Raw genomic sequence first — 15,464 nt, forward strand, 5'->3', positions numbered from 1 at the left:
ACATTCTGCCACCGAATGGGAGAATCCCACCCCTAATCTCTGCACTATTACATTAATTATGATCTGCTCTCACTTACACTATGTTTCCTTCAGTCTGCCCTCTAGCTTTCTCCTCAACCTCTCACCCACAAGGCTTAGCATCAATACCTTATATAGGTGTACATCTCGCTCCTTCTATTGGTTGATTTAGACATTATATTAACCCTTACAGTTCTTTACATTTATGATAATGTCACACAGGGGTGGGGAAGCGCAGAGATCCCAGACGGTAGCAGGACAGGAGAAGGTTTCAGGGAGGGGAGGGAAGGGGAAGGGGGGGTGGGGTGGAAAAACACAAAGAGTTTGAGGAATCCTAAAACTGGGGTATTTGTCAATGGGGAGCCAGTGTTGATCAGTGAGTAGCAGGGGTGAGGGGTCAGATTAAAATACCAGTATTGAGATTGATCGATGTTTTGACAAGGAATTTGGAACCAAGGCAGGTAGCTGGAGTCGAGATACAGACCAGCCGCCATCTAATTGGATGGCTTGAGAGGGTGAATGGCCTTGTGCTTGTTCCGATGCAACTTTCGAATGCTGGCACTTCCAAAATGTTAATTTCAAAGGGAAATTTGTTTATTTTCTGCAAGTGTTGCTAAACTTCTGTTTTTATTTCAGAACTATCCAGCACCAGGTTCCTATGACGTGCATCGGTCCTACGAGAGAACTCAAGGCAGAGGACAGTGCGCTTCAAGTGAATTTATGTGCAGCTCCTTTCTCACTACGGTACCGAGGAACGTCAAAATAGCTCGACAAAGTGCAGACAAACCTGGTAGGTTTGAGGGCAGGTTGTGTACGCTATAACTGCTGATCCTACACTTGGCCTGCTGTAGTTGTTACTTGTGTTCCGGGCGCACCCTGTTCAGAGGATGCAGCATCTCCAACCTCAACAGAGCAAGGATCAGCATTCCTACTCTTCCTCAAGTCCTTGGCAGCAACACTTCAAATTGTGTTGGCTTCGCTTCTCGGATTTTCATTTCAAAGAGTTGGAAAGTGGAACCTGTACCCAGTCCGCCTTCTTCCTGACACCGAGCCTGTCTGATATGAAAGACATATTTTTGTATGCAATTCACATTTACTACCCCTTTCAGACGGCACGGTAGCACAGTGGTTAGCACTGTTGCTTCACAGCTCCAGGAACCTGGGTTTGATTCCCGGCTTGAGTCTCTGCCTGTGCGGAGTCTGCACGTTCTCCCCGTTTCGACGAGGGTTTCCTCCCGGTGCTCTGGTTTCCTCCCACAGTTCCAAAGATGTGCAGGTTAGGTGGATTGGCCACGCTAAATTGCCCATCGGGCAATTCTTCCATCGGGCAGGAGATACAGAAGTCTGAGAACACGCACGAACAGACTCAAAAACAGCTTCTTCCCCACTGTCACCAGACTCTTAAATGACCCTCTTATGGACTGACCTCATTAACACGACACCCTGTATGCTTCATCCGATGCCTGTGCTTATGTAGTTACATTGTATATGTTGTGTTGCCCTATTATGTATTTTCTTTTATTCCCTTTTCTTCTCATGTACTTAATGATCTGTTGAGCTGCTCGCAGAAAAATACTTTTCACTGTACCTCGGTACACGTGACAGTAAACAAATCCAATCCAATCCAATCCCTTCGTGTCCAAAAAGGTTAGGTGAGGTTAATGGGTTACATGGATAAGCTGCTCTTTACCAGGGCCGGTGCAGACTCGATGGGCCGAATGGCCTCCATCTGCACTGTAAATTCTATGATTCTCTGAAAACCTAAACGGGCAAAGCTATTCATCCGGGCCGTATCAGCCCGATTGGCCTGAAATTAGGCCAAGTACTCATTGGTATTGGTACCCAAGCTGCCAGCACAAGTGGCACAAATTGCTCTGTGGGCAATTTGCACATAAGCAGGGTGTGACTGTCAGCCTGTTTCCCTCACTGGCAGTGCTTCCGAGGCTTTGGCTTGGGTGAAAATTAGTGTTGAGAAAGTTTGCTTTCAGTTGCAACAGCTAAGGATCCCTGTGCCCTAAGGGGCTGCCCCACCTTTCGCCATCCAATATGTTGTGATTACAACACAAAAAGAGGCCATTGACCCATCGTCCTCATGCTGCCTCTCTCTGCAAGAGCAATTCAGCAAGCTCACCTATCCCCTCTAGGTCCAATCTCCTTCAGAAAGCCTCAATGAAATCTGCCTCCACAACACTCCGTTCCTTCTTTTACCATTCGCCTTAAATCCACGCCCTGGGGTTCTTGCCGCCTCTTGCGACTGGGAACAGTTTCTCTGAAGCAGAAGTGAAGTCACTTTATTTGCGTATGGAAGGGTCTCCACGCCTGGCTCAGAGGCGGCCCAGCCCAGCCCAATTTTGAAGCAGAGGTTTTGCAGTTGCCCTTGAGGCTGCAGGATCTGAATTGTAACAATCAGGCCTCGTTGCATTCATTCTGTGCCCATAAACAGGGAACGCTGAGGTCCAATTTCCACCCAGCAAGTGTAAGTTAGGATTGCCTTGTAGGTGATAGTTAAATCCTCATGTGGCCCTGAGAATTATATTGACCAAGAGGCTATTCTGGATGCATGTTTCACTGTCACATCGAGATGGAATAATCAGAAATACGTCTTTTAGACAAGGCATCTATTTAAGAAAAAACATGGGGCGGGATTCTCTGCAATTTAGGCAGATTGTCCGCGCCATCGTGAACGCCGTCGCGGGCACGGGCACGGGCACTACCTATTCTGGCCCCCAAAGGGGGCTAGCACGGCACTGATGCAGTTCACACCGCTCCAGCCTCCCTTCTGCAGAGGAATTTGGATAGGCTAAGTGAATGGGCTAGGGTCTGGCAGATGGAATACAATGTTGACAAATGTGAGGTTATCCATTTTGGTAGGAATAACAACAAAAGGGATTATTATTTAAATGATAAAATATTAAAACATGCTGCTGTGCAGAGAGACCTGGGTGTGCTGGTGCATGAGTCGCAAAAAGTTGGTGCAACAGGTGATTAAGAAGGCAAATGGAATTTTGTCCTTCATTGCTAGAGGGATGGAGTTTAAGACTAGGGAGGTTATGCTGCAATTGTATAAGGTGTTAGTGAGGCCACACCAGGAGTATTGTGTTCAGTTTTAGTCTCCTTACTTGAGAAAGGACGTACTGGCACTGGAGGGTGTGCAGAGGAGATTCACTAGGTTAATCCCAGAGCTGAAGGGGTTGGATTACGAGGAGAGGTTGAGTAGACTGGGACTGTACTCGTTGGAATTTAGAAGGATGAGGGGGGATCTTATAGAAACATATAAGATTATGAAGGGAATCGATAGGATAGATGCGGGCAGGTTGTTTCCACTGGCGGGTGAAAGCAGAACTAGGGGGCATAGCCTCAAAATAAGGGGAAGTAGATTTAGGACTGAGTTTAGTAGGAACTTCTTCACCCAAAGGGTTGTGAATCTATGGAATTCCTTGCCCAGTGAAGCAGTAGAGGCTCCTTCATTAAATGTTTTTAAGATAAAGATAGATAGTTTTTTGAAGAATAAAGGGATTAAGGGTTATGGTGTTCGGGCCGGAGAGTGGAGCTGAGTCCACAAAAGATCAGCCATGATCTCATTGAATGGTGGAGCAGGCTTGAGGGGCCAGATGGCCTACGCCTGATTCAAGTTCTTATGCTCTTATGTTCTTCCCGGCGCCAACTGGGTGCCACGCCAACCCGCGCATGCGCAGGGGACTTCCTCAGCGCGCCGGCCCCGACGCAACATGGCGCAGGAGTTCAGGGGCCGGCCGCGTAACAAAATAGGGCCGGGCTGGAGAGGCCGGCCCGCCGATCGGTGGGCCATCGCGGGCCAGACCCCATCGGAGGCCCCCCTGGTGAAGGAGGCCCCCCCCCCCCCCCCCCCGCCACAGGCCACCTCCTGACCCTGCGCGCAGAGTTCCCACCGGCTGCGAGCAGGTATGAACGGCGCCGGCGGGACTCTGCCGTTTCCGCCCGGCCGCTCGGCCCATCAAGGCCGGAGAATCGGCGGCCCGGCCGCGGACAGCGGCCTGCGACCGGCGCCGCGCCAAACGCACCGGCCCAAATGGCGCCGATTCTCTGCTCCTCGGAGAATCGCGTGCCGGCGTCGGTGCGGCGTGGCGCGGTTGCGGTGATTCTCCGGCCCGCTGCAGGGCTGGGAGAATCCCGCCCAGGTTTGTGTTAAGGTTCAGCAGTAAGTTAATGCAAAGCGGCAAAAGTAGTTATCAAAACATTTGTCTCACTGCAAAGATTAGCCGCTCCACGGCGTGGGGTGGTTTGAAGCAATCACATCGGCCTGTCTAAAGACAGTTTCTAGCAACAGTTACATTGGAGCAACAAAAGGAGAGAAAAAAGATCTTTAGCAATGCGATTAACATAAAAAAACCTGAATGTTGGAATGTTACTGCTTCCCTGGGTGAGAATTTTTGCTTTGGGTCCAATTGACAGTCTGGATGGATGCAAATTGCCGTCAAAATTTTGGTAGTTTCCAGAATTAAAATCCTTGCTCTGGTTTGTGGTCAAATATATTTGCAAGTCGCTGAACATGGAATTAGACAGCGTTTCAGAACAGAAAATAAAACAATACAATATTCATTACAAATGTTCATTGATACTGTACATTCAGGAGCGATAACCTGGTTTAGTTTGAATAATACTGTACCCAACCAGAAATACTGTGGCTACAAGAACATGTCAGAGACTAGGAACTCTGGGTTAAGTAACTCACCCCCTGACTCCTCAAAGATTGTCCACCATCTACAAGGCACAAGTCAGGAGTGTGATGGAATACTCTCCACTTGCCTGGATGAGTGCAGCTCCAACAACACTCAAGAAACACAACACCATCTGTGGTGAATGGGACTACTGTTAATTCACCAGTGCACTGTGATATCATGTTACTGCTGTATCATGTTACGTTATGTGTTTAACCCTGTGGGCTCCACCTATGGGCCATTGTACGGCTTCACCCACAGGGAGATATGTCAGGGCATGTACGGGCTCGCCCATGGCTCCACCCCTTACAGGAAGTATAAAGGCAGCTGACCTGCGGGGCCGCATTCATTGTTGTACCGGTCACAGGCAGGCTCAGTTGTAAACTGATTAAAACCATGGTTAACTTCTCAACGTGTCTCTCAGTGAATTGATGGTCGCATCACCATCCAGGACAAAGCAACCCCGCTTGATTGACACCACATTCACCAACTTAAACATTCACTCCCTCCTTCATTGATGAACAGCGGCAGCCTTGTGTACCATCTACAAGATGCAGTGCAGGAATTCACCAAGGCTCCTTCGACAGCACCTTCCAAACCTGTGACCTCAACCGCCTAAAGGGACAAGGGCAGCAGATGCATGAGAACCCCCACCAAGCCACACACCATTCTGACTTGGAAATATATAACCATTCCTTCAGTGGCGCTGGGTCAAAATTCTGGCTCTCCCTTTCGAACAGCACAGTGGGTGTATCTATCCCACATGGACTACAGCGGTTCAAGAAGATGCCTCACCACCACCTTCTCAAGGACAACTAGGGATGTGCAACATGATGCCCACATCCCATAAAATAAATGTTTTAGGCTCCATTACAGCTGATCGGAAGGACAGAGGGATAATACTCTCGAAACAGGCTTGAGTAGACAAGAACAAAGAACAAAGAAATGTACAGCACAGGAACAGGCCAGAGTTGGATCAATACTGGTGGAGGAATTGAGCCCGTGCCTCTGGCGCTGTGAGACAACAGTGCTAATCGCCATGCCACCGTGCCGCCCCTGAGTAGGAAAGTGAAGTTAAGGCAGCGGACCTTAAGGCCGCGTACGCTCAAAGGGTGATGTGGTCTATCCCTGCTCTAATTTCTCACATTCCAAACAGGGCTTGAGATAAGAATAAACCTTCCAATATCATTTCTTTGTTTTGCTTGGAGGTAGCATATCATGTAAACTATCACTTTGTTATTAGAAATCTGATTGAAAGCGTGTGTGCAAATGATGATGAATGTAGCAGCGACTCGGGCACTTATTAAGGTTGTTGCCCTCGGGGATTTTGTTTCTGCATGAGAAGAAACAGTTTAATGAAATTATTGCTTTTAGGCTAAACCTCTGTGTTTGCTGTTATTAGAACTTTTAATTGAAATATTTCAACAACGTTATCGGCCCTTTTATTTTTCTGTTGCGCCTTGGCCCGCGCGAGCAGAATTCGTAACTCCTTCACTTTGTGTCCGTTTTTTTCATTCTGCCCTTGCCTCCCTGTCGTTTTCCCCTCCTGTTCGTTGTTGAGACCTTGTGCGAAAACGAGGAGAAAAGTTAACGAGGGCTGTAATTTCTGACCACGGCCCTCTGGTTGGGCTGTGTTGTCACATACATCTGGGTTCAAAGGGTCAATTTCTGTGTACTTTACGATGATGCGCTATTAATGCACTATTAGGTAAGAATTGAAACATGACCACAACAGTAAGCAGATGGTAAATGAGCTGGTATTGTGTCCTTAATGATACGTACTAAAGTGAGTTTAACCACTTTAGCTGTGCTGACTGATTGGATTTTGCCATTAAAAAGCAGCACAGTCTGAATGACGACAGCTGTGCAAAGCCATTAATTGGTGGATCTATTTGTCAGTTTATTGTTTGTTTCAGAAGACTTACTCACTCTTTTTCCGGAATTATTGAATAGGCCACCATGTAATTAAATGCTCAATTTCATTTTCGCTTTGCTGTAAAATACCACTTTTGCACAGTACAGCAGTTTAAAAGAACAGCATCTTCCCGGTCCTAGGTATGGCTATCCACTTTGCATTAACCCTTAGACGGTGCTCTTCAATTTCTCAGGGGAGGGGGGGTCAGCGATAACCCCCTGCTTCTTAGATTCTTAGCGGTTTGGAAGACCCTCGGTCCAAACCGCTGTCTGCGGGCCCCTCTGCCACTGTCCCGGACCTGTTTCCGGAGTTATTTCCGGGGCCTTCCGGTGACCAGGCGACAGAGGCGGAAGCAGGCACCTGCACCACCGCCTCCCACTGGCCCGGGACCCCGGGAGGAGCCTGAGGAGATCCCGCCTGTTGATGATTCCGGTGGCGGGATGAAGGCAGGCCCTGGGTTGGTTGGTGGGTCCGTGTCGCCCGCTGCACTCAGTGTGGCGGAGGAGTCGGGCCCAGGGGGCGACTGACGGAAGGCTGTCAGCCGCCCAGTTTCGGGAGCGCAGGGCGCACATGAGGCGCTCTGTAGCGGGGTGTGGGGCTCACTCATGCCTGACACTGTGTCGCCCCTCACCCCCTCTGGGGGACTTGCGGAACCTGGCACATCATAATTGAAGGGTCTTTTATTTTTCTGCCTCCGTAGATAGTTCCGGCAGTGCCCTATTGGGCTCCACCAACACCCGACTCCCTCCCTCCCCACCACCCTCCTGACCCTCTCTCCCCACCACTCCCCTTCCTTTCCCTTCTATTGGTACAGAGGCAAGGGTATCTGGTCTCTCCAGCGCAATGTTTAGTGCTTGAACCATTTGTTTTTTGTAGAAATGTGTTGTGAACTGTTTTAATAATCAGAGTATCCACCCCACCCCCTCCCCGTAGTACGCATTGATACTGAGGGGAGGGCACCCTGTTTCTCCAACACAAAATTAGTGTTTGTACTGTTTGGCCTTGTGTATATTTTTTTTAACTTTTTTAATAAAAAGATATGCCAGGTGCTTAGTGACACATTGCACTCACTCTTTCTATTCATTTATCATGAGACAGCACGGTAGCACAGTGGTTAGCACTATTGCTACACAGCTCCAAAATCCCAGGTTCGATTCCCGGCTTGGATCACTGTCTGTGCGGAGTCTGCACCTTCTCCCCGTGTCTGCGTGGGTTTCCTCCGGGGGCTCCGGTTTTCTCCCACAAGTCCCGAAAGACGTGCTGTTAGCTGAATTGGACATTCTGAATTCTCCCTCCGTGTACCCGAACAGGTGCCGGAATGTGGCGACGAGGGGCTTTTCACAGTAACTTCACTGCAGTGTTAATGTGAGCCTGCTTGTGACACTAATAAAGATTATCATATTATGGCACATCAAAAGTATTTCATTGGACCGGAAGCTCTTTGGAACACTTGAGTTCATAAAAGACGATCTCGGATCACAGAACAGTCACAACACAGAAAGAGGCCATTCAACCCATCCGTCTGCGCTGACCGAAAAATAAAAAATAAAAGAACAAGCCGCCCATTCTACTCCCATCTTTCGGCTCTCGGTCCACAGCTTTGCAGGTTGCAGCACTTTACGTGGCGATCAAAGTATGATTTGAGGTTTCTGCCCCATCACCAAAGCAGGCAGCGAATTCCAAACACCCACCACCCTCTGGGTGAAGCAATGCTTCCTCATGTCCCCTCTGATCCTTCTACCAGTGCCCTCTTGTGGGTGGCAGGGTGGCACAGTGTTTAGCACTGCTGCCTCACAGTGCCAGGGACCCGGGTTCAATTCCGGCCTCGGGTGACTGTCTGTGTAGCGTGTGTACGTTCTCCCCGTGTCTTGCGTGGGTTTCCTCCGGGTGCCCTGGTTTCCTCCCACAGTCCAAAGGTGTGCAGGTTAGGTAGATTGGCCACGCTAAATTGCCCCTTGGAGTGCAGGTTAGGGTGGGGTTACGGGATAGGGCGAGCGTGTGGGTCTAGGTAGTGGGCTCTTTCAAGAGGGTCGGTTCAGACTGGATGGGCCGAGTGGCTTCCTTCTGCACTGTAGGAATTCTATGATTCTATATACACGTGCGAATCTTCCTCTACAGCCTATCCATAACCTGTAAAGACACGTGTGGTTAAAAAATAGTGGAGTTTGAAAAATGAATACATGATTGAAGGCAGTGCTATTTTATGATGCAGAGAATGGGCGGAATTTAAATCCCACATCCCCTGCCCCCAACTGGGGGACGGCTGGAGTGGCGCATTATTGGGTGGGAAGGCGGTGGCGCGTGGCGAGGGTGGGTGGGGAGGGTCTGTCGCCTTTCTAACACCGTCCCCATCACATATAATACAGAGGAGGGGTAGCTCTAGGAGAGCCTTCTTCCTCCAAGGCCAGTTGAGGCCCTTAAACCTGCACTGCATCTTGTCGGTGGTACATATAGCAGCCATGGTGCTTGGTGGTGGAGGGAATGAGCAGTTAGGATGGTGGAAGGGGTGCCAATCAAAGAAGCTGCCTTGTACTGGACGGGTGTCGAACATAACACCCGGATACTCCCTAAACTCTGGAAGCACCCCTTTTAACCTCACCACCCCTCTCCCTCTCTCCTCCTTCAGGTTACACCTTAAAATATACTTGTTTGAACCACCTTGCTCGCCCGTCCTAATACCTACTGACGCCACTCAGCATCAAATATTGCCCACTCACACTCCTGTGAAGCACCTTGGGATGTGTTGCTACATTCAAGGTGCGATATTAATACAGGTTATTAGCATTTGCACAGTCATGCCATCTTTGCAAATTATAACTTTGTGATGTTGCATATGCCGGTGCAAATGGAATTCTGCTGCATTTGAGGAAATTGTAAATAGGTTCCTTTGAATTACGCAGCCTGGTTTCTCATTCTGGCCCAATCCTGCAATGTCAGCGCTTACAGCCACACTGACAAATTTATATTTGACCTTCTACCATCACAGAACACACACAAAAATAAAATGACAAACTGCGTCCAAACCCCAATGAGGTGGGAAAGGACATTGGCCATCCCAAATTGTTCCGGAGTCAGAGAGGTTTCTGAATGATATTCCCGTTCTTTAGGAGCATGTCGAGGAAATAAAGAAGGGCCTGCATTTATATAGAACCTCTCACAATCTATCTCAGGTTGTCCCGCAGTGCTTTGCAGCCAATGAAATACTTTTCGGAAGTGCAGCCACTGTGGTAATGTCTGGAACAGTGCAGGAAATATGCACACAGCAAGATCCCCAAAACAGTAACAAGAACATAAGAACGAGGAGCAGGAGACGGCCATCTGGCCCCTCGAGCCTGCTCCGCCGTTCAATGAGATCATGGCTGATCTTTTGTGGACTCAGCTCTACTTTCTGGCCCGAACACCATGATGCGCGATCAATTACACTCAAGACGAAGTGATTTCATAACTGAAAGCTTTAATCGACTAGAACTTGTTCCCAGCAGCTTCGGTACAGAAAGTGAAGGCTGCTGGGACGGCACCGTTTCTTATACTCCGCCTGTCAGGGCGGAGCTACGTATCAACAGCCAATGGTAAACTCCTAGGTTTAACCAATAGTCATCAGTCTCTTAGGTACCGCAATACCTGATAATACCACATTCACCCCCTGTTAAAAAAGAGTCCAGTGGGGGTGGTGGCCAGTGGTAACAGTCGCCTTTAACATGGTGTGATCAGATATGGAGGTACCGTGATACCTCCTTACAGGGCTGCCGAGAATATTTACAAAGTGTTCGTTCACGGTTAAAGTCACAGCAAAGCAATCAGTCGACCGGGTGGCCTGGTCGTCCTTCTGGATCGTCTGGGCTTCGGTGGTGATTCTGGTGGGGGTCCAGGTGGTTGCGACTCCGGGAGCGTGATTTTGGCCTCCCTGGCAGCTTCGTCACCCCTAGGCGGCGCTGTTGGGGCAAACGGTTGACACGGGGGGGGGGGGGGGGCGCGCCCGTCGGGGGCGTTGGTGGGTGGGCGGGCCTAGGCAGGAGCGGTGGGAGTACTGACCCTCCAGTGAGGTGCTGTGGGGAGGGGGTGGGGGTAATGGTTCGGGTGCGCGTGGGGTTCCGGCGGGTGCCAGGTCCCGTAGGGAGACCGTATCATACCGGCCGTCACGGAACGCCATGTAGGCATACTGTGGGTTAGCATGCAGCAGGTGGACCCTCTCGACCAACGGGTCCGACTTGTGCGCCCGCATGTGCTTCCGAAGCAGAGTGGGTCCGGGTGTCGCTAGCCAGGTTGCGAGCGAGGTCCCGGAGGAGGACTTCCTGGAGAAAACAAGGAGACGTTCATGAGGTGTCTGATTGGTAGCTGTACAGAGCAGCGACCGTATAGCGTGGAGGGTCACTGGGAGGACTTCTTGCCAGCGGGAGACTGGGACATTCCTGGACCGTAGGGCCAGTAGAACAGTCTTCCAGGCCGTTCCGTTCTCCCTCTCCACCTGTCCATTTCCCTGGGGGTTGTAACTGGTCGTCCTGCTCGAGGCGATGCCCTTGCTGACCAGGAATTGACGCAGTTCGTCGCTCATAAAGGAGGACCCCCAATTACTGTGTGTGTACGTGGGGAAACCGAACAGTGCAAAGATACCCTGGAGGGCCTTGATGACGGTGGTTGCGGTCATGTCGGGGCAGGGGATGGCGAATGGGAACCGGGAGTACTCGTCAATCACGTTCAGGAAGTACGTGTTGCGGTCGGTGGAGGGGAGGGGGCCTTTGAAATCCATGCTGAGGCGTTCAAAGGGACGGGAAGCCTTTATCAGGTGCGCCCTCTCTGGCCGGTAGAAGTGCGGTTTGCACTCCGCGCAGATTTGGCAGTCCCTGGTGACTGTCATGACCTCGTTGATGGAGTAGGGCAGGTTGCGGGTCTTGATGAAGTGGAAGAAACGAGTGACTCCCGGGTGGCAGAGGTCCTCGTGGAGGGCTCGGAGGCGGTCCACTTGTGTAGTGGCACAAGTGCCGCGGGACAGGGCGTCAGGAGGATCGTTTAGCTTCCCCGGACGGTACAAGATCTCGTAGTTGAAGGTGGAGAGTTCTATCCTCCACCGCAAGGTCTTGTCGTTTTTAATCTTGCCCCGCTGTGCATTGTCGAACATGAAAGCAACCGACCGTTGGTCCGTGAGGAGAGTGAATCTCCTGCCGGCCAGGTAATGCCTCGAATGTCCCACAGCTTCCACTATGGCTTGTGCCTCTTTTTTGACCGAGGAATGGGGAATTTCGGAAGCATGGAGGATACGGGAGAAGAAGGCCACGGGCCTGCCCGCTTGGTTGAGGGTGGCCGCCAGAGCCAAGTCGGACGCATCGCTCTTGACCTGGAAGGGGAGGGACTCGTCGATGGCGCGCATCGTGGCCTTTGCAATATCTGCTTTGATGCGGCTGAAGGCCTGGCGGGCCTCCGTTGACAGGGGGAAGGTTGTGGACTGGATTAGGGATCGGGCTTTGTCTGCGTAGTTGGGGACCCACTGTGCGTAATAACTGAAAAACCCGAGGCAGCGCTTCAGGGCCTTGGGGCAGTGAGGGAGGGGGAACTCCATGAGGGGGCGCATGCGCTCAGGGTCGGGGCCTATAACTCCATTTCGCACTACGTAGCCTAGAATGCCTCGACGGTCGGTGCTAAATACGCATTTATCCTTATTGTACATTAAGTTAAGGATTTTCACTGTCTGGAGAAATTTGCGGAGGTTGGTGTCATGGTCCTGCTGGTCATGGCCGCAGATGGTGACGTTATCCAGATACGGGAACGTTGCACGTAAGCCGTACCAGTCAACCATTCGGTCCATCTCTCGCTGGAAGACCGAGACTCCATTAGTGACACCAAAGGGAACTCTTAAAAATTGATAGAGCCGCCCATGTGCTTCGAAGGCAGTGTACTTGCGGTCACTATTACGGAGGGGGAGCTGGTGGTAGGCGGACTTGAGATCCACCGTGGAGAAGACCTTGTATTGTGCGATCCTGTTTACCAGGTCGGCTATACGGGGGAGAGGGTATGCATCCAGCTGCGTAAACCTGTTGATGGTCTGACTGTAGTCAATGACCATCCTATGTTTCTCCCCTGTATTTACCACCACTACTTGAGCTCTCCAGGGCCGCCGAATTTAAAGGTCAGGCTTTGCAAATGGCACTGGAAGTCCAGCCCCAGGAGGGTAGCCGCGCAGAGGTGCGGCAGGACATACAGGCGGAAATTGTCGAATTTCCTGCCTTGGACAGTGAGGTTCGCTAGGCAGAACCCCTGTATCTCCGCCAAGTGAGACCCGGAGGCCAGGGAGATACTTTGGTTTACAGGGTGGGTAACAAGTGAACAGCGCCTTACCGTGTCGGTGTGAACAAAGCTTTCCGTGCTCCCAGAGTCAATCAGGCAAGACGTCTCGTGGCCGTTGATGAAGACCGTCGTTATTGCTGGTGCGAGTGTCCGAGGTCGACTTTGGTCCAGTGTCACCGAGGCCAGATGAAGCAGTTGCGAGTTCTGATCGGGCAGCGTGTAGTCGGCTGTGCTGGGGGCCTGGGGCCCCATCCAAGATGGCGTCTCCCATGGGTTGCACATGGTGGCCGGGGATGGACAAGATGGCGGCGGGGATGGACAAAATGGTGGCGTCCACCTGTCCAGCGTGGTGTCCGGGTGGAAAGATGGCCGCGCCCGTGGGTCGCACGTGGCCCTAGGATAGGGAGGTGGCGGTGAGCGCTGGCCGGCCGAGGCCTGAAGGGAGGGTTGCCGCGGCGGTCCAGAGTCACTGGAGACCGCGGCCACAGCGCGGGCCTGGCAGACCCCCACAAAGTGGCCCTTCTTGCCGCACCCTTTGCAGGCGGCGGTGCGGGCCGGGCAGCGCGGGCGGGGATGATTCGCCTGCCCACAGAAGAAACAGCGGGGCCCGGCGGCGTTAGCGGGCCGTCTCGGAGCGCAGGCCTGCGGGGTCAGGGGAAAGGTCTGTGGGGCTGCCGCTGCGGGGTGCCACGCAGCCCAGGGGGCCGCCGCGCGGTCGGGCACATAGGACTGCGCGTTTTGGGAGGCTACATCCATGGACCCTGCCAGGGCCCGTGCCTCTCTAAGTCCCAGGGTGTCCTTTTCTAGGAGTCTTCGGCGTATCTCTGAGGAGCTCATATCTGCTACGAAGGCATCCCTGATTAATGTTCCGTGTGCTCACTCCCCGAAACTTGCGGGCAGTCACAGTTTCAGCCCAGCACCAATAGCGCCCGGTAGAAATCCTCCAACGATTCCCTGGAGCTTTGCCGTCTCGTTGCAAGCAGGTGACGTGCGTAGACCTGATTTACAGGGCGGATATAATGTCCTTTTAACAGTTCGATCGCGGCATCATAGTCCTCCGTCTCCTCGATAAGAGTGTAGATCCCAGGGCTGACCCTTGAGCGCAGGAGGTGCATTTTCTGTCCCTCTGAGGGGGTGCCTCCGGCCGTCTCGAGGTAGCCTTGAAAGCACGCCAGCCAGTGTTTAAATATCGCAGCCGAGTTCTCCGCGTGGGGGCTGAGTTGTACGCACTCCGGTTTGATTCGGAGATCCATCCTTCCAGCTTAAGACTACTCGATTAAATTGATGCACGATCAATTACACTCAAGACAAAGTGATTTCATAACTGAAGGCTTCAATCTACTAGAACCTGTTCCCCAGCAGCTTCGGTACAGAAAGTGAAGGCTGCTGGGACGCCAATGGTAAACTCCTAGGTCTAACCAATGGTCATCAGCCTCTTAGGTACCGCAAACCTAATAATACCACACACCATAACCCTTAATCCCTTTATTCTTCAAAAAACTATCTATCTTTATCTTAAAAACATTTAATGAAGGAATCTCAACTGCTTCACTGGGCAAGGAATTCCATAGATTCACAACCCTTTGGGTGAAGAAGTTCCTCCTAAACTCAGTCCTAAATCTACTTCCCCTTATTTTGAGGCTATGCCCCCTAGTTCTGCTTTCACCCGCCAGTGGAAACAACCTGCCCACATCTATCCTATCTATTCCCTTCATAATTTTCTATGTTTCTATAAGATCCCCCCTCATCCTTCTAAATTCCAATGAGTACAGTCCCAGTCTACTCAACCTCGCCTCGTAATCCAACCACTTCAGATCTGGGATTAACCTAATGAATCTCCTCTGCACACCCTCCAGTGCCAGTACGTCCTTTCTCAGGTAAGGAGACCAAAACTGAACACAATACTCCAGTTGTGGCCTCACTAACACCTTATACAATTGCATCATAACCTCCCTAGTCTTAAACTCCATCCCTCTAGCAATGAAGGACAAAATTCCATTTGCCTTCTTAATCATCTGTTGCATCTGTAAACCAACTTTTTGCGACTCATGCACGAGCACACCCAGGTCCTTCTGCACAGCAGCATGTTTTAATATTTAATGATAATGAGCAGATACTCTGTTTTCTAGCGATGTGGGCTGGGAGATAAATATTGGCCTGGACACTTCAAAATAGCACCACGCGATCTTTTTCATTCACCTGAGAGCACAGATGTGGCTTTAATGTCTTATCCAAAAGGCAGGTCAAGATGGCAAACCTTGAATTAGTACATTCAAATTGAGTAGTCAGGTCGGAAGCAACACGTTACTTGTTTCTTTCAATTATTCCACGATATTGGTTAAAGGCACAGGGTTGGGTTCTCCGTTCTGCAGACGAAGTGCTCCCGCTGCAGTCGAATTGCTCTCGGTTGGTACTCGGAGCGACGCCCAGGAGCATTTTCTTATCCATTCCATGGAAATTTATGCATGGTGGGAAGCTCCTGGGATTCTGTTGTAATCCCGGCATTGGGTTGACATTTTGAGCGGGCGGCTGGATAATGAGGTCCGGGGGGCTGG

At 51.1% G+C, this 15,464-nt stretch overlaps 1 protein-coding gene across 2 annotated transcripts in view; it reads left to right on the forward strand.

Annotated features, from left to right (window-relative positions):
- Positions 1-15,464, forward strand: part of stpg2 (sperm-tail PG-rich repeat containing 2) — a 649,746-nt gene that overhangs the window by 329,548 nt on the left and 304,734 nt on the right. For both annotated transcript variants that reach the window (XM_072495293.1, XM_072495292.1), the window contains one exon: positions 655-808. In XM_072495293.1, the coding sequence (XP_072351394.1) occupies positions 655-808 (154 nt within the window). The remainder of the gene's footprint in view (positions 1-654; positions 809-15,464) is intronic.

This window comes from Scyliorhinus torazame, chromosome 3 (assembly GCF_047496885.1).
Source record: "Scyliorhinus torazame isolate Kashiwa2021f chromosome 3, sScyTor2.1, whole genome shotgun sequence".
NCBI classification, from domain to species: domain Eukaryota; kingdom Metazoa; phylum Chordata; class Chondrichthyes; order Carcharhiniformes; family Scyliorhinidae; genus Scyliorhinus; species Scyliorhinus torazame.